At 37.2% G+C, this 27,015-nt stretch overlaps 1 protein-coding gene across 4 annotated transcripts in view; it reads right to left on the reverse strand.

The window, feature by feature from the left end:
* The window catches only part of LOC136863938 (serine/threonine-protein phosphatase 2A 56 kDa regulatory subunit delta isoform), a 766,800-nt gene that overhangs the window by 385,620 nt on the left and 354,165 nt on the right, over positions 1–27,015 (reverse strand). For all 4 annotated transcript variants that reach the window (XR_010859229.2, XM_067140384.2, XM_067140386.2 and 1 more), the window contains 2 exons: positions 21,341–21,474; positions 480–549 (listed from right to left, as the gene is read on the reverse strand). Coding sequence is in view for 3 of the 4 variants with exons in the window: in XM_067140384.2 (XP_066996485.1) it covers positions 480–549; positions 21,341–21,474 (204 nt within the window). In the remaining variant the exon portion in view is untranslated. The remainder of the gene's footprint in view (positions 1–479; positions 550–21,340; positions 21,475–27,015) is intronic.

Raw genomic sequence — 27,015 nt, forward strand, 5'->3', positions numbered from 1 at the left:
CAGTTACCCATCTGATATGGTTACACCCGCAGCTCAGCTATCTGCTTTATTGGGACGCGCAAGCCTCCCCACCACGGCATGGTCACGTGGTTTGCATGGGAGGTTTTATTAACTACAAGTAGAAAATATTTATTACTTACCAAATGTTCTCAATAAGAGTTGGAATGTATAATTTAATGCACACTCGGTACATACAAAGGTGAAAATTTAACAATCTCGTTTAAGAATGAAAGTTTTATTTTGCAACATGGAACAATAAAGTATTCAGAAGCTCTTAAATAAAATGCTGATGAAACACTTCTTGAAATCTGAAAACCCTTGAAGAGCAAATTTTTAGAGATGTATAACTGAAAAAGAAATTAAAGGAAATATTTAAAACTACAATTTGAATTTGAAAGGACATGTACATCTGAGAGCAATACAACAGAAAAGTAACTACACAATAATTACTTGACTATGTAGAAAGAATTACAACTAACCTGCAATACAAATTTTTGATCAATATACCTCTTGGCAGCATTTGGTTGGAAATCAGGTGACTCCAGAAACCTGAAAATGAATGAAAGAAATGCACATACACATATTTGCAAATTAATGCTATTGAAAGAGTCATGCTCGAAGTATTTATGATAAAATCATATTGAGAGAAGACAATTATTATTATTATTATTATTATTATTATTTTTATTATTATTATATGTAGCAATTACACAAAAGAACATTTTTCCTACAAATTACCAGCACATCACAAATGCTAACTAAGCCCTCTTATGATGCCAGTTGGCCTTATAAACTCCTGTGACACTAAATTTGACACTAGTCAACCGGTCGTGAATTAGTTGGAAAAGTATGGTCTCCAATAGCCACTCCTTTCCAACTGAAGTTGAGAAAACAAGTAAGGGATTTTGACAATCTAATTATAAGACAGCAAATATGGGTATCATTAACACAAACATATTGCTTATATGATTCATCAAAGATAGGACACTAGAAAGTTAAATACAAAAAGAAAACGAAAAAAAAAAAAAAAAACCCCACACACATACACACACAAAAAGAAGAATACAATGTCAGGCTATCGTGGGCAGAGAAGAGCAAAAGTAAGTGGAAAAAGTAAAACCCAAACCCTGTTATTTGCCATTTGTATCTCCTTTCTGTTATTCCCATTGCTAGTGTTGCAAAAATATTATGCAATATATTAACATACCAAAATGGTGAAGTAAAACAGATCTGTTTCTAATATTTTGATGCAATGTGCATAACTATCATGGTCTACAGCATTGTATAAACTTCAAGCAAAGTGGCTTTGACTTCTGATGTCTTAATCCTCAGTACCCAAAACCCTTTTTGTAACAAGCTGGACCAGGGAGGATGTCAAATAATGTCCATTATTACAAATTTAAAATTATGAAGATATTAGGGCTCACACTCTTGTTTCTATATGAGAGATATAAAAATTTTAAATGAGAAGTAAACAAAAATTAAAGTGTATTGTTTGAAATAAAAGTAATATGTAAATTATTTTGAGATAATTCTGAACTATTCAAACACTCGTCTTTACTCTGCATCATCTCTCACACTCAAGCCCGGTTTCTTCGACGAATGTTAAGTGTTAACTCTGATGTTAAGGAGAATTAACACATAATTTAACAAAATGGTCATCTTATCAAGAATTGTTAACTCTAACAAATTGTTACCGGTAATAACTGTGTTAAATTAACCTGGCAGCACCCCTGTGTTAAACCCCGTAACAGCTGCAAATATTTCAAAATGAAGGCATGTAAAAGACGTAAGTTTGAAGCTTTATTGCTGTATGAAGACTATTTATAAACTGAAGAACGCAAAGGATGACCATACTAAGAAATAACGACTTTTTAGAGTTGTCAGAAGAAGGATTTCTAATTACCAAAGCCATAATGAACAAGGTACTAGACAATATTGAAAATAGGTTACAGTTTCCAACATAAACTTATCAGTCTCTCCAGTGCAGCAGTTGCTTATAGATTTTACAAGGGACAGACCCTGTGTCCAATTGATTTCAACAAGCTTTTAATGTACCTGTTGGGTGACACTCAACAGTAACTCATGTATAAGGGATTGTAACAGGGGATTTCAGGAGAAACAGTAGTGTATCAGAAATGTTAGAGGAACTTGGGTGGGAAACTAAGTAGGAGAAGGGAGAAAACTAGACTTATAGGATTATATAGAGCCTATACAGAAGCATGGGGAGAAATCCGTGACAGGCTTCAGTTGGAAAATAATTATATTGGCAGAACTGACTACAAGTATAAAATTAGAAGGAATTTTAGCAGAAGCGACTGGGGTAAATTTTAATTCATTGGGAAGGGCGTGAAGGAGTGGAACAGTTTACCAGGGGTAGTGTTCGATCCTTTTCCAAAATCTGTACACATATTCAAGAAGAGAATAAACAGCAACAGGGAAAATAAATGAAATGTTAGAGGGCATTCGACCAGTGTAAGTTCCTGTAAATAAAAAATGTGTGTTAAAAAAAAAATTAATTCCATCCCCTGGTCCATGGAGTTTGAACAGCCAAAGTAGGGGACTGCCTGTAGGGGTGAAGTACAGTGGGGACTTCGAGGGCCCTGGGACCGCTACGGTAGCTGTGAAGGCCCTTCAGGAACTCTGAAAAGTGGTGGCAAAAGGGGGCTCTGGTTAAGACGCAGGAGGTCGTTATGCTACTTAGGTTCCAAAATGGGTAAAAAAAAAAGTAAATAAATGCAATGTAAATTTTAATCTTATACCAGTTGCATAGAATTATTTGAAGTAATTCCACATACTGTATATGAGTTGACTATGTTCGTTAAGTATAGGAGATATTGAAAACCTATAACCTGTTTTCCAGTCAATGACCGGGTCAGGGATGTAATGAATGAATGAAGCATATATAGGCTGTTAGTACGATGGGGTCGCCACTCCCAAAGTGATTTATTAATGACTGATAGATGCAATGAAATGAGAATGGAGAGTGTTGCTGGAATGAATGACAGGGAAAACCGGAGTACCCAGAGAAAAACCTGTACCGCCTCCGCTTTGTCCAGCACAAAGCTCACATGGAGTGACCAGGATTTGAACCACGGTATCCAGCGGTGAGAGGCCAACGCGCTGCCGTCTGAGCCATGGAGGCTCTTATAGGAGATATTATAAGTAGAATTTTGTAAACAATATAAATTTATTAAGGATGATCTGTTTGTTTAACAGAAAAAAATTGTTAGCATAAATTGTATATTATTGTATTTTAGAAAAAAAAAAATTTCTTCTCTTGTTAATTTAAAATTTAGTGCTTGACAATAATGTATTTTAGTGTACCATTTGCCACTGAGGTAGACACCTCATTTGCAAATAAAGATTTTGATTTGATTAGGTCAATACGCTTCCTTTTTTGAAAGAAAAAAAAGAAAAAATATGAGGACAAATGTCATGAGGCAGGATCTGCTTCGGATCACTTGGAGGTGATAGAACACAAATGTGAACACGTTTTACTTAAACTTGTCAGGTCCGCAACCTAATAATTTCCGAAAATATTATGAATCCCCTGATTCTAATGAAACACGTATATACTTGAAGAGTTGCCACCCAGACAAGTGGACCAGTGGCCGAGTGGTCATCGTACTTGTCTACGAACCGCAACGACGAGATTTCGAGTCCCGCCATAGCCATATTTTTTAAATACAAATTAAATTATTATTTCAGGCAATGTGAAGGTAAAAATGTGAATAAAAATAATAATCAAATTGCAGTGGAATTTTATTTTCTACCTCAAATTTATATATATATATATATATACACACACACACCCAGAGAAAGAGATCCTGCAATAACTGTGAGAACGTTTAGGCCTATATTAATTTCAGGTAGAAAATAAAGTGTATTGCAATTTGCATAATATTTTTGTTCCAATTTTTAAATAATGTTCCCTCAAATATTAATGTATTTTGTACAACAATTATAGCTGCAACGAGACCCAAACTCACGTGTACGAGATTCGCAGACAAGTACGGTGACCACTATGCCACCACTCCCTTTGACTGTGATGTAACTCCCAAGTATATATGCCTTGCATTGGAATCGATGATTCATAAATTTTTCAGAAGTTATTAGGTTGCGGACCTGACACGTTTAAGTAAAATTTGTTCGCCTTTTAGTGTTCTATAACTTCCACTTTGTCCGAAGCGGATTCTGTCTAATGTCATCTGACCTCATTTTTTTCGAAAACGAAAGCATATTGACTTAAACCCCTATACACGAGTTACTGTTAAGTGTCTCCCTGTAGGCACATTGAAGTTCGGTGAAATTGGTTAACCGCAGGGTCTGACCTCTACTTGTTAGATATTATGCTTGAGACACTTTTCATGTAATTGTAGGTGACTATGTTCACGAGTGCAAGAAAAAAGTGTGTAGAATCCTGCAAAGAATTCCTGCTGCCATTGCAGCATTAATAAGGCATTACAATATTTTCCCCGCAATAAAAGAATGCCTGAAAATCATTCAAAATATGTCAATTATCACATTTTCCGGTGATGTAGGAGCCTTAGATTGCACTCCTATAAAGAATAGGCTGTATCGAATGTTATGATATAACAGTCTGTTATTTCATTTTTGAAGCACACTCGCATCATTTTAAATTAAAACTATAACAACATTTATCTTGCATTCATCATAATAATGCTTTTGTTGCCTCTCACTTGAAATGTTTACGTCTTAGTGGTCTCCGCTAACCATAACAAAAAATAATGTCAAGTTTATGTGACAAAATACTATTTCAACACACCACTAGGAGCGCTTTATGTAAAGAAACAAAAGACACTCACTGCCAAACGCGTTCAGAAAACTTACGGAAATGTGTTCATGAAACAGGGTACTTTTAAACAAAGTGTTAAATTAATAACAATTGTTAACATTTGTTAAGTAAAATTTAACACAGAGTTGAAGAAACCGGGCCTCAAGCACATGTGGCATATGTCTGTCTTTTGACCAAGTTTACCACAAACATGCATGTTATATTTAGCACAGACAATGGTAGATTTTGGTCATTTGTTTGACTTTTCCTTCTTTGCGTGACATTCCTTCCAACACATCCGGCACTTCCCTTTGCTTGATGGTGGTGGTAGCTTATGTGTTATTTTGGTGATTTTCTACCCAAGGATGGTTCACAATGACATCATCATACTGCTGTGCAATCCAGCGATGTTTTCAACATGACACTTCACGCTCAATATGATCAACTGCAAAACCATTTCCTGAAAGTACAGATGCAGCATGTTTTTTCTCTAATGTTTACCAGTCTGGAAAGTCCATTTTGTACAGGGTGTATGAGTTAATGCACGCAACATCAATGAGAGTATAGAATACTAACAGAGTCAATGGCAGGCACTTCTCTGAGTTATGTATTTCTCGGCCATTTGGTCAACTGTATCAACAGACCATCTGGTTCAGTTATGAAACAAATATATGCCTGATGTACTCTTGTTCCCATCATGAGAAATGGTGGCATCTTGATGTAATGAGAGCATGACGTATTTCTCGGCCATTTGGTCAACTGTATCAACAGACCATCTGGTTCAGTTATGAAACAAATATATGCCTGATGTACTCTTGTTCCCATCATGAGAAATGGTGGCATCTTGATGTAATGAGAGCATGACAAAATTCTTCTTAGGTTTAGGAATATAAGGCACTAACATGACAGGTGGTATTTCAAAAGCACTATGTTGAAGGATCAGTGAAAGCACACTTGCAAGAGTACAGTTCTCTTCCAGTTATGGTTTCCAGCTCTTCTGGAACATATCACCAATTATTTCTCATTGTACCAATTAGAGTAACTCTGTGAACAGACCACCAAGTAGTGACATTCTCACTCATATATTTATTTAAATTTTTATTGAAACAACAAGTTGTTTTGCAACCTCTCCAAAACCTCCTGATTTAAAAATTGTACCTTCTTGTTCTCCTGCATAAAGTTCCACACTATGAACAACCTGTGCTTACAGTTGGCAAGCAAATTAGTACCCCGTATTTACTGGGTTTTCCTTTCAAGAAAACTGTGAATGGGCATTTCCCTCAAAGTAATGAAAGCATTTTATCTACAGTAGTGTTTTGCCAGCAATGAAGTACTTTGGAAGTTCGAAAATTTCTCGTAAAGGAACGATACCTTCACCGTTTTTACTGTAAAGGAACAAATTTGTTTTTTCCCCCCTCCTTCGCCTCGTGTTCTTATTGTGAAATCTTCAAGACACAGCAGATCGTGGAATTTGTTGTGGCTCATACTAGTTACAATATATATACTGACCTGTCAAGTTCTTGGGTCTGTAAGTCATGATAATCATGATTGCCATTGTTTGCACTCGTCAAAAAGAGTGCACCCATAAATGAAATAAGTTCAGTTGAGCTTGTTTCCCTTGACATTTTATCCTTTTCTTCATCAGCATGTTTCACAATTTTAGTTACAACTTCATTAGGGAAGAATTTCTGAAAAGATTCAAGCATGCACTTTACCAATATGTCATAGTCCAGATCTGCCTCATTATACTGACATCTGTTCTTTGCATAAGGCAGGAGGGGTCAGGAACATATACCCTGCTAGTTATAGCCACATACTTCACATGTGTTAAACCAGCATTGTTATTTGCACATCCACTGTCAATATTGTCACTTGAAGTACTTACATTTTCATTCAACACTACATTTTCATCAACATAATCTTCAACATGTTGAACATAACCTTCAGCTTCACTAATACATTTATATATCATTTTAGTCCTCATCCTCCTCGAAAACAACATCTAATCTTCTTTCCAGATCACTTCTCAGTAAGGACTGGCTCTTGCTACAACTATCACGGGCCACAGCAAGAGACAAATCTAATACCGACCACAAAATGTGTGCAATGACACCAACGATATACAAAACAAAGTTTGAACCAAAAATTTCATTGTTTTTTATTTATAATCATGAATTTAGCTTATGGTACAAGTTAAGCCAAGCACAAATTGAGTAAGAATAACATGGTGAAAACAACTATGAATAATTTACAAAACAGAATAAATATAAATATAAAATATGTCATTGTTAAAAAATAGATCTGAATTATTACTCCCATAAAAGTTGTCACATACTAGACCAAGGGAGGGTTATTTAGTGTCCGCCTGAAGATTAAATTGATATAATTTGGTTTTAAATGTAAAACAGGACAGTCCTTATGGAATAATTAACATCATGATATTTCTATATAAAACACACATACATACATAATCATTATAGACTGTTATGCCTTTCAGCGTTCAGTCTGCAAGCCTCTGAGAATTTACTAAACGTCGCCACAATCCTCGATTTGCAACTAGTGTTGTGGCCTCATTTAGTTCTATACCTCTTATCTTTAAATAGCTAGAAACCGAGTCCAACCATCGTCGTCTTGGTCTCCCTCTACTTCTCTTACCCTCCATAACAGAGTCCATTATTCTCCTAGGTAACCTATCCTCCTCCATTCGCCTCACATGACCCCGCCACCGAAGCCGGTTTATGCGTACAGCTTCATCCATAGAGTTCATTCCTAAATTAGCCTTTATCTCCTCATTCCGAGTACCCTGCTGCCATTGTTCCCACCTGTTTGTACCAGCAATCATTCTCGCTACTTTCATGTCTGTTACTTCTAACTTATGAATAAGATATCCTGAGTCCACCCAGCTTTCGCTCCCATAAAGCAAAGTTGGTCTGAAAACAGACCGATGTAAAGATAGTTTCGCCTGGGAGCTGACTTCCTTCTTACAGAATACTGCTGATCGCAACTGCGAGCTCACTGCATTACCTTTACTACACCTTGATTCAATCTCACTTACCATATTACCATCCTGGGAGAACACACAACCTAAATACTTGAAATTATCGACCTGTCCTAGCTTTGTATCACCAATCTGACATTCGATTCTGTTGAATTTCTTACCTACTGACATCAATTTAGTCTTCGAAAGGCTAATTTTCATACCATACTCATTGCACCTATTTTCAAGTTCCAAGATATTAGACTGCAGGTTTTCAGCACAGTCTGCCATTAAGAACAAGTCGTCAGCATAGGCCAGACTGCTTACTACATTTCCACCTAACTGAATCCCTCCCTGCCATTTTATACCTTTCAGCAGATGATCCATGTAGACTACGAACAGCAAAGGTGAAAGATTACAGCCTTGTCTAACCCCTGTAAGTACCCTGAACCAAGAACTCATTCTACCATCAATTCTCACTGAAGCCCAATTGTCAACATAAATGCCTTCGATTGATTTTAATAATCTACTTTTAATTCCATAGTCCCCCAGTATGGCGAACATCTTTTCCCGCGGTACCCTGTCATATGCTTTTTCTAGATCTACGAAACATAAATACAACTGCCTATTCCTCTCGTAGCATTTTTCAAATACCTGGCGCTCGCTCGCTCGCACGCACACACACACACACACACAAATGATATCAGGGTCAAGCATGTTTTATATAGTTGGGGTAATTCTTACAGACAGAAAATAACAAACCCATTCATCTTCTAATGGTTCACTTTTTCCATAATTAGAAAATATTGTAGAAACTGCGTACATGCAAGTGTATGTACCAGGTGCATCAAATATAAACCGGAATTTAAAATTAACAACTCTGGCTGTGAACACAAATGGGTGGGGCTCTGAGAGGATGTCCAGAGTAGGGGTCTTGATGTGTCACACACCACAGTGCGACCGCTCGCTTCGGTATGTCATGAGCGAGCAAGAGGTACACAGGTCTGTTGCGCAGCGCGTCATCAAGTTTCAGGCGAAAGAAGGCACCAAAGCTTCGGAAATTTTGAGAAGGCTCTGTGCACTTATTGGGGATGCAACCCTCTAAAAGACCCAGGTGTACGAATGGCACAAACAATTTTTTGCAGAATGGAAAGAAGTGGAAAACGATCCCCACCGCAGAAAAGCATCACAGCAGACAATATTTGTGCTGTATGTGACCTTACTGAAGAAGATCGGTGCATAAAAGTTTCTGAAATTGCTTCATTCATAGGAATAAGCTTTGGAAGTGTTCAAGCCATCATCAATGATGAACTCAACCTTCGGAAATTGTCTGCCGTGTGGGTTCCTCATCTTCTAACCCAGGAATAAAAAAAAAATTCTGCAGGTACGTTTGTTGGAGGCATCTGAATTGCTACGAGAAGGTAGGATATGATTTTCTGCATTGCATTGTGACTTCTGATGAAACTTAGGTTCATCATTACACCCTCGAGTCTAAACAAGCCAGCATCGAGTGGTAGGAATGAGGTGCAGCTGGCACAGTTAAGGCCAAAACATGCCTTTCTGCTGGAAAGGTGCTTGCAACAGTTTTTTGAGATTATGTGGGCATTTTGCTTGTGGATTACTTGCATGAATGAGGGACAGTGAATGCAGCCTACTACTGCCATCTTTTGGTTGAAACAAAAGCTGCATATCGCAACAAACGTTGCCGGTAACCGATCTGAGATGTTCTTTCTCCGCACAACAATGCAAGGCCACACACTGCTAATGCAACACAGAAAAACTGGAGGAAATGTATTGGGCACCTCTGGAACACCAACCTTACAGTCAACATTTGTCACCTTGCGACTACCATTTGTTTGGACCACTGAAAAAAGAACCGAGAGGAAAGCTACTTCATGACGATGCAGCGGTACAGGAGTACATGCACAACTGGCTCCACACACTTTTGTTTTGAGGACGGCATAAAAAATAGTTGCCAATCTGGTGGCAAAAAAGTGTGTCAAATTCGGGAGATCATGTAGAAAATTGAGGCGATTGTTGTGTATTTCTTGGTGGATTCAATAAAATTGTAAAAAAAGTCTGGTTTATATTTGATTCACCTAGTATGATGCTTGAGTCATCTGTCCATAGACTGGTTTGGTGCAGCTCTCCATGCCACCCTATCCTGTACTAACCTTTTCATTTCTATGTAACTACTACATCCTACATCTGCTCTAATCTGGTTGTCATATTCATACCTTGGTCTACCCCTACCATTCTTACCACCTACACTTTCCTCAAAAATGAACTGAACAAGTCCTGGGTGTCTTAAGGCGTGTCATATCATTTTCTCTCTTCCTTTTTGTCAAGTTTAGCCAAATTGATCTCCTTCCACCAAGTTGATTCAGTATCTCTTCACTGTGATTCGATCTACCCATTTCACCCTCAGCATTCTTCTGTAATACCACAATTCAAAAACTTCTATTTTCTTTCTTTCTTTCTTTCTTTCTTTCTTTCTTTCTGAGCTAGTTATTGTCAGTGTTTCATTTCCATACAATGCCACACTCCAAACAAAAGTCTTCAAACATGTCTTTTTAATTCCTATATCAATGTTCAAAATGAGCAAATTTCTTTTCTTAAGAAATGCCTTCCTTGGTTGCGTTAGTCTGCCTTTGAAGTCCCCCACTTCTGCCTTGGTTAGTTATCTTACTACCCAAGTAAAAATATTCATCTTCTTCCTTTACGACTTCATTTCATATCTAATATTTCCTACATCACCCGACTCAGTTTGACTGCACTCCATTATTCTTGTTTTGGACTTGCTTATTTTCATCTTTTACTCCTTCCCTAAGTATATGATCTGCATTACTACTACTATTAATACAGCTGTCTTCAGAAGTCCATTGAATAGCATCCCTGAGCTAAAGTGTAGGAACATTGCGAGACTCGGCGAGTACAAAGCATGATAAAAACTAACTGTAAATACTGTGGAACTCTGTACCATAATGCTGATGTTACGTGACTTCATGAGCACATCAACAAGTGTAAGTACTGTCCAGAATTCACTACAATCAATCACTACTGATCTGCATTTAGGGCAGTCGCCCAGGTGGCAGATTCCCTATCTGTTGTTTTCCTAGCCTTTTCTTAAATGATCACAAAGAAATTGGAAAATTATTGAACATTTCCCTTGGTAAATTATTCCAATCACTAACTCCCCTTCCTATAAACGAATATTTGCCCCAATTTGCCCTCTTGAATTCCAACTTTATCTTCATATTGTTATCTTTCTTACTTTTAAAGACACCACTCAAACTTATTCGTCTACTGATGTCCTCCCATGCCATCTCTCCACTGACAGCTTGGAACATACCACATAATCGAGCAGCTCATCTCCTTTCTCCCAATCTTCCCAGCCCAAACTTTGCAACATGTTTGTAACGCTACTCTTTTGTCGGAAATCACCCAGTATCGTTCTACGTTGCGATTTTATTTAATGTTAAAAAAAGATTTACAATTAAGAGATGAAAGTATATGATTTTCCACCTGTTCAATACAAATTCAAATGTGATATACACTGAAATGTCACATTTTATTCATAAATATTAGGGACCGGTTTTGGCATGTCTATGCCATCATCAGCCTAAAGTTAGATACAAAAGGACACAAGTAAATTACACATGTCAATACAAAAATAAACTTTCTAACATATTGGCAATTCATAATAGCGTTGATATATACAAAATTTTGAATGTATAAAATCTCTCAAATATACCTCTTATAAAATTTACGATAAAGGTAAAATGATCTATTTACAATTCTGTGATATCTATTACCTAGTGATGTTTTGTGTTACAATTGTGTGTTAAATAACAAAAGATGTCTTTTAAAACACTTCTGTCTGAACAGCTTATACACCTAATAAAATTTGGGGTATTGACATTCCTATAGTATTAAAATTTAAGACGTTCTATCACGTAAAAATACTCATGTAAATAAAATTAGTAACAGTGTCCAGTATTGTTACATTGTAAAAGAGAATAGCTGTTCGTTATTTAATGTTTGTTAAAAATAGTTCCTCATTAGAATATAGGCGGTTATCGCGTTATCGTGTAGGATTATGGCGTTGTCCAAAAATCTGGATGTTTGGTTCACACTGCACGGCTCAACTGGTACAACAAAAAGGAACTGTAATAAACTGCATTGACAGTATGCCCCTCATGCATTGGATGACACACTCACGCACTGGATGACACACAAGAACACCTTGAACATCGTATGCCAGGATTACCATAACCTTATTGGGCGACTGATTTTGTCGAACCTTGTGTCTCCGTGGTGACCCCTGACGATGCCATTCACTTGACTGTCTCTTCAGTTCAGGTTCATAAGCACGTGCCCATGTTTCATCGACTGCAATAATGCGATTCAACATGGCTTGTCCTTCTTGCTGAAACCTCTCCAGATCGATGCGACATGTTTTGTAACAAGTCCGCTTCTGTACCTCAGTTAAGTGACGTGGCACCCACTTTGCACAAAGTTTACGCATCTATAGGTCCTTGTGTAAAATGCGCCGTATTGTTGCCGCTGGTATTGCTGTATGTTCTTGCAATTCCGCTAGAGTTCAGCGCCTGACCTCATGTAAACACTATTCTATCACCATTATCCGTACATCTTTGTCCATGGACACTGGACGGCCTGGGCGAACCAAATCGGCAGTTGATACTCTAGCCTGTTTGAACGTCCCCACCCACCTCGCCACTGTTCTATACGACATGGCGTGCACACCTAATGCTTCCCGCAGCTCTGCATGGCATTGGCGTGCATTTCTGCCGCGGAGAACTGCTATTTTAATATACGATCGTTGCTCTTGTTTGTTGACTTCCATTTTGTGACGCTCTCATTCACATACTGAATTTGGGGGCATGCTTAGGCCAACAGTGTTGTTTACATACACCATCTAGTGGCATCATATGCAAGTACATACCACACGTTTCGAAATTCATATCTTAGATTTTCCGTGTTGTCTCCTGTTTGCGAGAAAAAAAAATAGTTGCCATGACTTATGACTCAAACTACATATTTTACATGTCTCATGGCATTCAGGTACCATCGGTTATGCAAACTTAACCTCTACTGGGCGACCTACTACTGAGTGTTAATTTTATCAGGTAAATATTAAATGCTCATGATAACTTTTTATATAATTACTGTTAAGTGCTTTCATTTAGTTTTAAGAAAAATTAATTTTTAGCATGACATTAACTGTCCATTTGTATTTGACATAGATATACAATAAAGTTTCATCTCAACAGAGAAACTTATTTTGCTCTTATCGTGGTTTATCTCATGAGCAAGGATGATGATGATAATAATTTTCTTTTTTTTGCTAGGGGCTTTACGTCGCACCGACACAGATAGGTCTTATGGCGATGATGGGATAGGAAAGGACAAGGAGTTGGAAGGAAGCGGGCGTGGCCTTAATTAAGGTACAGTCCCAGCATTTGCCTGGTGTGAAAAATGGGAAACCACGGAAAACCATTTTCAGGGCTGCCGATAGCGAGATTCGAACCTACTATCTCCCGGATGCAAGCTCACAGCCGCGCGCCTCTACGCACACGGCCAACTCGCCCGGTTATAATAATAATAATAATAATAATAATGTGATGAACCAAAAGAGATTCCCTGTGTGCGACCCGATCCACAAACTACCCAACTCAACCCCTCCTTGTAAAGAGGAGATCAAACAGATTATAAACAGCTTAAAGAATAATAAGGCAGCTGGTGAAGATTCGATAGTAGCAGAACTAATGAAGCTGGCAAATGATGAAACTCTAGATGTACTAGTCAAGCTTTTTGAAGATATCTGGAGAACTGGGGTGATACCAACTGAATGGCTGTCAGCACTAATCCACCCTTTGCACAAGAGAGGTGATAAAAAGAATGCCAACAACTATAGGGGCATCTCATTAGTATCTGTTCCCTATAAGATTTTCTCCAAAGCAGTTCAGAACAGAATAGAAGCTCACCTTGACCAACAGATTGGGGAATATCAGGCTGGCTTCAGAAAAAGCCATTCGTGCCCACAACAGGTATTTAACCTGAAGAGCATCATAAGGTACAAGAAGACAGGAGGACACAGTTACGTGGTTGTGTTTGTTGACTTTCAGAAAGCATAAGACTCCATTGACCGCGAGTCATTAATGAATATTTTGGAAGAGTTTGGAGTGAACGATACGTCAAGAAATTCGATGAAACAAACTCTAACCAACAGTGTCGAAAGTAAAATTTATGGGCGAGATCTCAGAACCGTTTACAATCAGAACAGGTGTCAGATAGGGAGATGGACTACCCCTCCTCTTCAACTGTGTTTTGGAAAACGTCATTCGAGAGTGGAGGAAGTTGTTAGACCAAGAAGAAACAAAGGAAGATCAGTTCAGACTTGGTCCTAAGCACAAAGGGGTGTACGTTGACTGCCTGGCCTTTGCGGATGATCTGGCCATTTTTGCTAAAATAGATTCAGCAGTCAACAAGATCAATAGGCTGTCAGAAGTTGCTGAAAAGGTAGGACTCCAGATTTCTATTCCGAAGACAAAATATATGACAAACATCTGTGATGGACCTGAATGGATGACCACTAATCTTGGAAAAAATCGGTCGAGTCAAGAATTTCAGATATCTTGGTGAAGTCATCCAGCAGAATGGATGAGAAGAGGAAGCAATCAATGTCAGGATGAGGAAGTTAAACCAGGCATACCAAATGATAAAGAATATCTATAATTAAAAGTCTATGAGTATTGGGGCCAAGTTCAGACACTATAACACAGTTGTAAAACCTGAGGGATTATATGCGTCTGAAACTTTGACCTTACGTTGTAAAGGTTAAGCTGACCGGCTGGAAAAAAGAGAGCGCAGGATACTAAAAAAAATCCTAGGTAATAGGTGAGTTGATGGACAGTGGCGAATGAGACCAAATGAGGATTTGTACAGCAAGACAGAACCTCTCACAGCGTCAATTAAGAAGAGACGGCTATTATTTTACGGTCATCTCTTGAGGATGACTGATGATCAGCTAACAAAAAGAATATGGAATTTTATTCAATCTAAGGCAACAAGGCCGAGATAGTTCCAGGAATGCGATAAAGATCTGAGGCAGATTGGTATTTCAGACCAAGAAATTCATGACAGGAACACATTCAGAAGATTGGCGAACAACTATCAACGTTTCCAAATGGCATCAACTTCCAGAAGACGGAAAGGACCTTTGTCTGATGAGCATAAACAGGCACTCGTCGCTGGGCTCAGAAGATACTGGCAGGAAGTCAAAGCCGGAACAAGAACAAGACCTAGACACTGAAATGAAGTTGGTTGTTACCACGCAGTCCATAGAGGCTCAATTTGATGTATTAAAAAAAATATATATATATAATAATAATAATATTTGCTTTACGTCCCACTAACTACTTTTGTGGTTTTCGGAGATGCCGAGGTGCCAGAATGTAGTCCCTAAGGAGTTCTTTTACATGCCAGTAAATCTACCAACACAATGCTGAAATATCTGAGCACCTTCAAATACCACCGGACTGACCCAGGATCGAACCAGCCATGATGGGGTCAGAAGGCCAGCGCATCAACCACCTGAGCCACAAAGCCTGGCGACAAGGAAAAGATGTTATCAACTCCTTGTAATTGGGAGTATGAACGGCAGTAACGATGACTGTCCAGTGTGTTATTTATCAATCAGCCACTACTGATCTGCATATAGGGCAGTTGCCCAGGTGGCAGATTCCCTATCTGTTGTTTTCCTAGCTGCTTCTTAAATGATTGCAAAGAAATTGGAAATTTATTGAACATCTCCCTTGTAAGTTATTCCAATCCCTAACTCCCCCTCCTATAAGCGAATATTTGCCCCAATTTGTCCTCTTGAATTCCAGCTTTATCTTCAAATTGTGATCTTTTCTTCTTTTAAAGACACCACTCAAACTTATTCATCTACTGATGTCATTCTACACCATCTCTCCACAGACAGCTCAGAACATACCACTTAATAAAATTTACTCATTCGGGACAAATATTTCAGGTTCCCTATGGGAATCAACATCTATATCAACATACCACTTAGTCAAGCAGGTCATCTTCTTTCTCCCCTGTCTTCCCAGCCTGAACTTTGCAACATTTTTGTAACGCTACTCTTTTGTCGGTAATCACACAGAACAAGAAGAGCTGCTTTTCTTTGGATTTTTTCCAGTTCTTGAATCAAGTAATCCTGGTGAGGGTCCCATACACTCGAACCATACTCCAGTTGGGGTCTTACCAGAGACTTATATGCCCTCTCCTTTACATCCTTACCACACCCCCTAAATACCCTCATAACCATGTGCAGAGATCTGTGCCCTTTATTTACAATCATATTTATGTGATTACCCCAATGAAGATGTTGCCTTATATTAACACCAAGGTATTTACAATGACCCCCAAAAGGAACATTCACCCCATCATGCAGTAATTAAAACTGAGAGGACTTTTCCTATTTGTGAAACACACAACCTAACTTTTAAATCCGTTTATTATCATACCATCTCACAACATTATGAAGGTCATTTTGCAGTTGCTCACAATATTGTAACCTATTTATTACTCTGCACAGAATATACTATACAAGATGGCGACTACTGTGTGTGAGTCTGTGATATCCGTAGTAGATAATGGTGTAAGATGCAATGAAAAATGTGGCAAATGCAGAAGAGTAGTTAAAAATGGGATTCTGTGTCGTAAGTGTGATGAATGGTACCATTTTCGTTGTCCAAATATTGTAAATAGGACTGATATTGAAGGAAGTGAGTGGCTGTGTCCCGAGTGTAAACAAACTGAAATAAACTGTAAATAAACTGATAGTGAGGCAGAACAACAAGAAAGAGAGACTTACGAAACTATAATTAAGATTTTAGGAGTGCTACAAGAAGACTTATGCGCTCTGAAACATGAAAATGAAAGCTTAAAGGACAGAATAAAGAAACTGGAAGATAAAAAAGACATTGGAGAAGAAAGATCGCCGTGGACGGAAGTGACGCGTAGCCATTTTAGGCCTAATGTTAAACATATGGGAGAAACTACGTACAACTTAAAACCGGGAAAAAACTCTTTGCAGTGCCAAAACAGATTTCAGTTATTGCAGCAAGTTCCAGAAGAAGACACACCAAGTTTTCCAAATAATTTTAAATCCAATGGAGGTAAGCTACAGAAGAAGAAAACCAACCGAATGTCAAGATCGCCAAAGATTCATCTCTACGCAGACAGTCAAGGGCGGGGTATGGCAGAAGGCATCAAGGATGAGCTGCAGAATCCAGAGACTGAGGTTTTAGGACTAATAAAACCAGGTGCCAAAACTGAAGACGCCCTTTCAAGTTGTGATCCTGTGTTAGAGAAGGACAATTATGTGGTGATTGTGAGTGGTACAAATGACATTGCTGCTAATGAAGGTGAGGAACTAATTACGACTCTCAGAGGTAAGATTTCCAAACTACCTGACTCAAAAGTAATTGTAGTTAATGTGCCACCCAGGTATGACCTTTTAGAGGACTCATGTGTGAACAAAGCTGTATATGATGTAAATATAAAAACCAAGAGATTATGTAAGAGTTTTAGAAATGTCTATGTAGTAGATACTTTAGGTCTTGGCAGGCAAATGTTCACTAGACATGGGTTACATCTAAATGGTAATGGGAAAGCAACTCTCTGTAGACAAATTACTACAATTATCAACAGAGATTTGCAAACTAATCTGTACTTAAGAAAACCCATACCACTAAACTGGCACATACAGGGAAACTTGCCAGAAAACCCAGACCCTTAAATCAAGATCTATGTACAAGGATCTGGGTTCCAGGGAAGTTCTCAACTCATGAGTCAAACGTTACCCAATTGCAACAGTCAAGTTTTAGGGAGGAGGGAGGTCTGAGATTGCTCTTGGTAAACTGTCAGAGTGTAGTAAATAAACAATTAAAATTCGGTACATTGATGGAATCTTATGAGACGGATGTGGTGATAGGAGTGGAATCGTGGTTGAGAGAAGGGGTGGGTAATACAGAAGTATTTCCAGAAGGGTATACAGTCTATCGTAGAGACCAAGGAGATAAAAAGGGAGGAGGGGTATTTATTCTGGTGAAGGAAACTTATTGTTCACATGAATGGTTTACTGATGAAAGGGATGAAATATTAGGGATAAAATTAGTTTGTGATAATATGAACGAGGTGGGAATTATAGGAACATATAGGCCTGGAAGAGAGGAAAGAGACATGGAAATATTTGAGAAAATAATAGATTATACTCATAAAAACAATAATGATACGGTAATAATTGCGGGGGATCTAAACTTGCCTGAAGCTGAATGGAATGGAGCTGCAAGTGAAGCCCATGAACAGAAACTGGCAAATAAGTTAATTTGGGAGGGAGGATTTACACAAGTAGTACAAGAACCAACTCGTCTCAATAACTTGATAGATGTATTCTTGGTTAAACCATGGGAAATTGTTGATAAAACTGAGGTAATTGAAGGAATAGGTGACCATAAGGCTGTAATAATGGATGTAGGACTCGTACCAAAAATGCTTAATAAAAGGGTCACAAAAGACAAGAAATTATACAGAAAAACTAAAGTTGATGAATTTGGGACTTACCTTAAATCACAATGCAGTTGTTGGATAAGTGAAGGGAATAATGTGGATACACTTTGGGCTAAATTTAAAGGAATCATTTGGGAAGGAGAGAAGAGATTTGTACCTGTTAAGAAGGGTAAAATGACCTCAGACCCTGTTTATTACACAAGGGAAATAAGAAAATTAAAAAGAAAATGTAGAATAGTAAACAGGAAAATCAAAGAAGGTAGGGAGAATAGAGAAACTAGAAAACAGCTAATGAGGGAACTGAATAGAGTGAAAAAGGAAGCAAAAGAGAATTATATGAATGGCATTCTTCAAGAGGGTAATGACCACAAAGGGAAATGGAAAAAGCTGTATTCATATATTAGGAATCAAAAAGGAAAAGGAATCCAAATTCCTACAATGGTGGGAGAAGGGGGTGAACACTATTTAACAGATACTGAGAAAGCAAACCTCTTTAGTAGAGAATTCAGAGATTCAGTAGAAGACTTTCAGGACTTGGAAACCGTAACAGAAGATAGAGAGGGAGAGACACACAGGGATAAAAGAAGCTTCTCATTCACAAATGAAGATATTTTCAGAGAAATCCAACTGCTTCAGCAAGGAAAAGCAGCAGGAAGTGATCAAATTACTGGGGAGGTATTAAAGACAATGGGGTGGTACACAGCGCCTTACTTAAAATTTCTCTTTGACTATGTCATAAACAATAGCGTAATACCAAAGGAATGGAAGGAATCTATTATAATACCAATTTATAAAGGAAAGGGTGATAAAAGGAAACCAGAGAACTACAGACCGATCAGCCTGACCAGTATAGTTTGTAAAATACTGGAGAGTTTAATAGCAAAGTACATCAGAGGGATATGTGATGTTAAAAATTGGTTCATGAGGAGCCAGTATGGATTTAGAAAGAAATTTTCTTGCGAGGCACAACTGGTGGGATTTCAGCAGGACATATCAGATCAGTTAGATTCAGGAGGCCAGTTAGATTGCATAGCCATAGATCTTTCCAAAGCCTTTGATAGAGTGGAACATGGAATATTATTAAAGAAATTGGAGGGAATAGGATTGGACATAAGGGTTATACGTTGGATAAGAACATTTCTAAATTCAAGGGTTCAGAAAGTCAAAGTAGGAAATAATATATCACAGGAACAGAAAGTTTGGAAGGGAATTGCACAGGGTAGTATAATCGGTCCGTTACTTTTCTTAATATACGCAAATGATTTAGGGAACAATATAACATCGAAAATAAGATTGTATGCAGATGACATAATTGTTTATAGGGAAATAAATAACATTGAGGATTGTTCAGAATTACAAAGGGACCTTGAGAGTATCCAAGAATGGGTTGAAGAAAATAATATGAAGATTAATGGATGCAAATCAACTCTTACAACATTTACAAACAGGAGCTTTAAAACTGAATTTGAATATACTTTGGATGAGGTAGTTATCCCAAAAGATGGCAAGTGCAAATACTTAGGTGTGATATTTGAAAGTAATTTGCACTGGAAGGGTCATGTTGATGACATTGTTGGGAAAGCATACAGATCGTTACATGTCATAATGAGGCTACTTAAAGGATGCAACAAAGAATTAAAAGAAAAATGCTACTTAAGTATGGTTCGTCCATTATTGGAATATGCAAACAGTGTTTGGGATCCTCACCAAGAATACCTAATAAAAGAACTAGATAGTGTGCAGAGGAAAGCAGCAAGGTTCGTAACAGGGGATTTCAGGAGAAAGAGTAGTGTATCAGAAATATTAAAGGAACTTGGGTGGGAAACTTTAGGTAAGAGAAGGGAGAAAACTAGAATTATAGGATTATATAGAGCCTATACAGGAGAAGAAGCATGGAGAGATATCCGTGAGAGGCTTCAGTTGGAAAATAATTATATTGGTAGAACTGACCACAAGTACAAAATTAGAAGGAATTTTAGCAGAAGCGATTGGGGCAAATTTTCTTTCATTGGGAAGGGCGTGAAGGAGTGGAACAGTTTACCAGGGGTAGTGTTCGATCCTTTTCCAAAATCTGTACAGATATTCAAGAAGAGAATAAACAACAACAGAGATAATAAATTAAATGTTAGAGGGCATTCGAGCAGTACAGGATATTGTAAATAAAAAATGTGTGTGATTAATTCCATCCCCTGGTCTAAGGAGTTTGGACAGCCAAGTAGGGGACTGCCTGTAGGGGTGAAGTACAGTGGGAACTTCGAGGGCCCTGGGACCGCTACGGTAGCTGTGAAGGCCCTTCAGGAACTCTGAAAAGTGGTGGCAAAAGGGGTTCTGGTTAAGACGCAGCAGGTTGTTATGCTCCTTAGGTTCCAAAATGGGTAAAATATAAATATGTAAATAAATTCAATGTAATTTTAATCTTATACCAGTTGTATAGTATTATTAGAATTTCACATACCGTACTGTATATGAGTTGACTATGTTTGTAAGATATCATAAGTAGAATTTTGTAAACAATATAAATTTATTAAGGATGATGTGTGTGTTTAATTTAAAAAATTATTAGCGTAAATTGTATAATATTGTATTCTAGGAAAAGTTTCTTTGTCTCCTGTTAATTTAAAATTTAGTGCTTGACAATAATGTATTTTAGTGTACCATTTGCCACCGAGGTAGACACCTCATTTGCAAATAAAGAGATTTTGATTTGATTTTTGAACATCATCTGCAAAAAACCTCAGATGCTGGAAATAAGATACTCTGGGATTAAAAACGAGGAGTCAACATATATCTCAAGTGATTATATAATTGTACAAAAAAAGTATAATTTAATGGCCTGATGCTCTTAAGGTAAAATTTACGCTAATGAGTATTGTAACTTTCTAACAGAGTTTCTAGAAATGTTTTCTGAAAAAGTTCCATTCTAACAACCACCATTCACATAAATCACTTGTAGTTCAACCAACCTGAGGAAGAATTCGTATACTAGTTGAAGATGAGGCCATGCTGCTTCCAAAGTAGGCTCATCTTCTTCAGGATCAAATTCTGCTCCATTTGGATTACTAGATGGTGGTAGTGTTCTGAAGAGGTTCACAGCAAACTGTAATCAATAGCAAGGATCATAATTTCAATGCATTATACATTAAAATACATATATATAAACTTTTAAATATGCAGAAAGGAATCATTCAACTTCTATATCCTTCATTAGGACTACTTCAAAATGTTACAATGTTTTCAAAACTTCAAAAGATACTATTTTTAGGTTTGTCCTCAGAATGCAATAAATCGACGATGCACGAGACTGGTCACGCCTCCCAGGCACACATGGATATGCAGTCCAACAGAATAATGTTTGTTGCATTCATTTTCCTAAGCCAATAAAGGAAAATGAACTGTATTGTACCATACTGTAGGAATGTATATGTTCATGACAGTGGCGGCTCGTGGCTTTAAAGTATGGTGAAGAGCTACTGTATAACGCGTTCGGTTTCGAGCGACAGATTTAGGAACTACGTGTCTTTTCGGTTATTTTGTACTCGTATCTTGTACCTGTGACTGACGGAGGGTCCAGCACGTGACCAAAAATGTATACAGACCAGAGCGCTGTGTAACGTCACAGCGCAGCAACCATGTGGCTGCCTTTGCTCAACAATGCAAAGTAGAGGTAAGATCTGACTGGGAGGCTAACAATTATGGAAGAGCGGCACCCACGGGAAGAGCTGGATATTTTGTCGTGTTTTCATTTACGATGCACAGCTGTTTACTGATGATAGAAACCGAAAAGTTTTTTGTAGTAAAGAAAATATATTTTTACATTAATTGTTTTTCTTAATAATTGAACTCGCTTACTTTTTGTACATCAAGTCGATCCTCCGGTCCTTTAAAGCTGCAAACTTGTCGGTAACGTCTTCATAGAATGGTTGTTTGTTCATTAACTGCAGAAGGAGTTCTTTCTGAATAGCAATATTCCCTAAATAAGAAAGTCTCTCTTCTGAAGTTGCATTTCTAAGGTATGTTTTTATACGTTTTAGGCAAGAAAAGGTTCTTTTCACTGACACAGTAGTAGATGAGATGGACAGAATAAGGGAGAACAATTTATAAGCGCTCGTAAAAATGCCTTTATCTTTGTTAAGCATTTGGAACATCTTTTCAGTAGAAACATGTCTGTACTTCTCATCGGCATACAAAATAGAGAGTTGGTTTCTTAAGCGATGCATCTTGGGAAACACAGATCCAAATAAATTGTGCACATTTTCAAGAGCGCTAGAAGGAAAGCACGTACTGTATTCTTCAAATTTTGTGTTATCGGCTTAGCAAACAAATTTAATTTTTTCACAAACGCAAAATCTCTCGTCAATTTCCATCAAAATGTTATCCAAAATTTCAAAATATAAAACTCGATACATCTGAACACATTCGTCCTGAGTAAGGGTGCTATACTCTAGGGTTTGGCGCATATCCACCATTTTGTTGGCCTTTTCAAATATCATTTGAAAATGCTCATTGGTCCTCTTGTTTCTTAGATCACATGTTGTTCTATTTTTGATACACAATAGTTCACATCCAATGAGCTCTTTTGCAAAATATTACGAAGAATATCAGTTAAACAAAAAATGTCATGAAACCCTACTGCCAGAAATGTGAATTCAAAACTCTTCATGTCGTGAAGAAAGCCTCTGGCAAGTAGAATACATTTGTCACCTGACTGTTCACTGGTAACTATATTTTCAAAAACTTCTTTTAGCTTTTCCCAGTCATCCACAATTACACTCAATAATTTTGAGTTCGAGCTCCAGAGGACAGGAGTCACGGTTGGAATGCGTGGGCCCGATACAGCAGAAATGGCGTAAGTTCTCTTCACCGAGTTATGGAATAAGGATGGTAATGCAGTTATTGATGAAGAAAATATACGACACTTTCGTATTGTTTTACAACTCCGTTGTAAGACCAAATTTAATCGGTGCGCCAAACAGTGTACAAATACTGCAAGAGGAATTCTCTTTTTCGTCTTTCTATGGAGTCCATTTAAATGGCCAGACATCACGCTAGCACCATTGTAACACCGTCCTACTAATTTGTGCTCGTAATCGAACGGTCGCAAAATTTTGTCCAATAAAGCAAACAAAGCATCTGAGGATCTGTCAGCACTTACCTCATGGAAACGTAAGAAATGTTCCACTATAGCCCCATCAGCTATTAACAGCATTAACAAATCTCACAATTACAGAACACTGAGACACCTGTGTGATATGTATCGTATCGTCCACCTGAACAGAAATAAAATCAGCACCTGTTAATTCTGTTTTTACAAAATAATCGATGTATTCTGAAATGTACTCCAATAAATCATTTCAAATACTCTTTGATTCACCTCTAAATACACTTTTTATCTTAGAATACTGGTTTTGTATTTCTGCAGGGCTCCTTGATATACCAGCAATATTAACAATTCCTTAAAATGACCACGATTTATTGAATTTAATGATTCGTCATGACCACGAAAAGCAAGTTCTTGCTTACTTAAATAGAGCATTGCATCGATTACCACCAGAAAGAAAAGCCTATTTAAACGTACATTTTCACTGAACTGTACAATATACAGTCTAGCATTTTCCTTCAGGGCATCACAGATCATATTTTGGTTTCTTTTGAAAGTCTTCAAATCTAGCTGGCATTTTATATGTTCTGCAGAGTCTGAGTGCTTATGTAAAGAACATGTTATGTTCAAAAGGGCTGAAAATCCTTCTTTATTCCAAATGTCATTTTTATTGCTAAAAAGCAAGCAGGTCCAACAAAACAACTTCTGTAGAGCTGGAGAAGAGCACAACCATGGAAATTTCTTTAATGACGATAGTTTGAAACTAAGATTTAAGATTTACCGGAATGTTTCACTTCTTTTGCAGCATAAATTTGCTGTGATTTGGCAGTAATTAAAATTCTTTCAAGGTCTACCTATTCAATACAATGACATTTTATTGTGATTCAATCACATGTCAAATGGTCAAATGGTACTAGTTTCGGCATCTATGTGCCATCATCAGCTGTAAGTACAAATTAAACAATTATATACATATTCTTAAAACATCTAAAACACATTTTAACACATTATAAAATACATTACTGTAATGATACATAAGATAAGTTAAAATTATGTTACAAGTGATTGCTGTGATATAAAATTCTTAAAATTCCGGCAGTTCGTTATACAGTCCCGTCTGTGTACATCCGAAATAAGTAAATTTGTGCTGTTATATGCTGTCTATGTGAGTGACACTTATTCACTTGATAGTAGGTGGTTCCGGGGAAGTTCATTTTGATTACGTAAGATCGTGATATAAATAAAGATGAATTCGCACTTCAATTTAAACATGAAGGAGAAATTAGCCAAGTTAGACGTTGGAAGCAATGTATGAAAGTTACTAGAATCATTAGAATCATTGAAAGATAATTGACTCACCTTGAGCAGCATATAGAACGAGTTTGTTACACAGACGGAGCCGGACGATGTGTGTGTGCAGCAGTAAAGGAGGCGAGGGGAAGGAAGGAGGCGGAGCACCTGCGGGGGAATGGAACTAAGGCGGAGCGGAAGGATGGGGTAGTGGGGGTAATTGACGGGAGTGTGTATTGCGGATTACTTGGAAAATCGAACTGTTTTTCAATAGTTTGGTATTTTTAAGCCAATTGATTAAAAGATCGAAAAGGATATTGGGTTTCTCATAAATTTTGTTTAAATTATAATTGGGGTTGAAGTATTGATCGCAGTTAATATAACAACATTCGATAATATTCATGATGGGTCCCTTATTTGCTGTTTGGAGAACTTCCATATCATGTTCAATGTCTGTAAATTTGTGATTAGTGTCGTGCATATGTAGACCCATGGCGGAGAACTTTTTATGCCTCATCGCGTTGACATGTTCTGAATATCTAATCACAAAGTTATGTCCTGTTTGACCCACGTAAGAGCTGCTGCATTCATTACATTTTAGTCTATATATTCCAGACTTGGAGTAGATATTGGGGGTATTGATTGATGCAGAGTTGTGTAAAATTTCGGAGGTTCTATTGCTAGTTTTGAATAAAATTCTTATATTGTGTTTCCGGAAAAGGTTGTGATTTTGTGGACGTCGTATTGTAAGTGAAGGTGGATGAAATAGGAGTTTTTTTCTTTTTCTTTTATGAGTTTGGTCTTAGGCCCAGTACCTGTATTTGTTTATTATCTATATATATATAAAGTAACTTGTCCTGACTGACTGACTGATTCATCATCGCCGAGCCAAAACTACTGGACATAAATGAATGAAATTTTGAGGATATATTCATATTAAGATGTAGGTGCTCGCTAAGAGAGGATTTTTGGATATTCCGTCGCTAAGGGGGTGAAAAGGGGGTGTGAAATTTTAAAATGAGTGTATCTATATCTCAAAACTTTATAAGTTTACACATGTGAAAATTGGTATTTAGAATCTTCTTTAAAAATAAGGAAACCCGTATTTTTTTATTTTCATAAAATCCCAATAGGATGGGTGAAAGAGGGTAAAAAAGGGGTTGAATGCCATTTAATCAGGATACCGGTACTTATATCTCAAAAACCGCAGCCATTACAGACCTGAAAATTGGAACTTTTGTTCGCTTTTAAAAATTAAGAAACACGTATTTTTTTGTTTTTGGAAAATCCAATTAATAGGAGGGTGAAAAGGGGGGTTAATTTTTTTAATGAGTGCATCTATATCTCAAAACTTTTAAAGTTTACAGATGTAAAAATTGGTATTTAGAATGTTCATTAAAAATAAAGAAACACGTATTTCTTTGTTTTCGGAAAATCCCAATAGGAGGGGTAAAAAGAGGTGAAAAAAGGGTTGAATGCCTTTAAAGAGAATGCTTATATCTCAGAAACTGAAGATATTACAGACTTGAAATTTGGTGTTTGGGATCTCCTTTAAAAATAAAGAAACACGTATTTTTTGTTTTTGGAAAATACAATTCATGGTGGGGCTGAAAAGGGGGTGAAATTTTAAAATGAGTGTATCTATATCTCAAAACTTTTAAAGCTTATAGATGTAAAATTTGGTATTTAGAATCTCCTTTAAAAATAAAGAAACACATATTTTTTTGTTTTCGGAAAATCCCAATAGGAAGGGTGGAAAAGGGTGAAAAACGGGTTGAATGCCTTTAATGTAGCTACTTATATTTCAGAACCTGAAGATATTACAGACCTGAAAACTGGTGTTTGGAATCTCCTTTAAAAATAAAGAAACACGTATTTTTTTAGTTTCGGAAAATCCAATTAATGGGGGGGGGGGTGAAAAGAGGGCTTATTTTTAAAATGAGTGTATCTATATCTCAAAACTTTTAAAGTTTATAGATTAAAAATTGGTATTTAGAATCTCCTTTAAATATAAAGAAACATGTATTTTTTGTTTTCGGAAAATCCCAATAGGAAGGGTGGAAAAGGGTGAAAAAAAGATTGAATGCCTTTAATGAGGCTAACTATATTTCAGAACCTGGAGATATTACAGACCTGAAAATTGGTATTTGGGATCTACTTTAAAACTAAAGAAGCAGGTATTTTTTCGTTTTTGGAAAATCCAAATATGGGGGTGAAAAGGGGGGGTGAATTTTTAAAATAAGTGTGTCT

This window comes from Anabrus simplex, chromosome 2, assembly GCF_040414725.1.
Source record: "Anabrus simplex isolate iqAnaSimp1 chromosome 2, ASM4041472v1, whole genome shotgun sequence".
Taxonomy (NCBI): domain Eukaryota; kingdom Metazoa; phylum Arthropoda; class Insecta; order Orthoptera; family Tettigoniidae; genus Anabrus; species Anabrus simplex.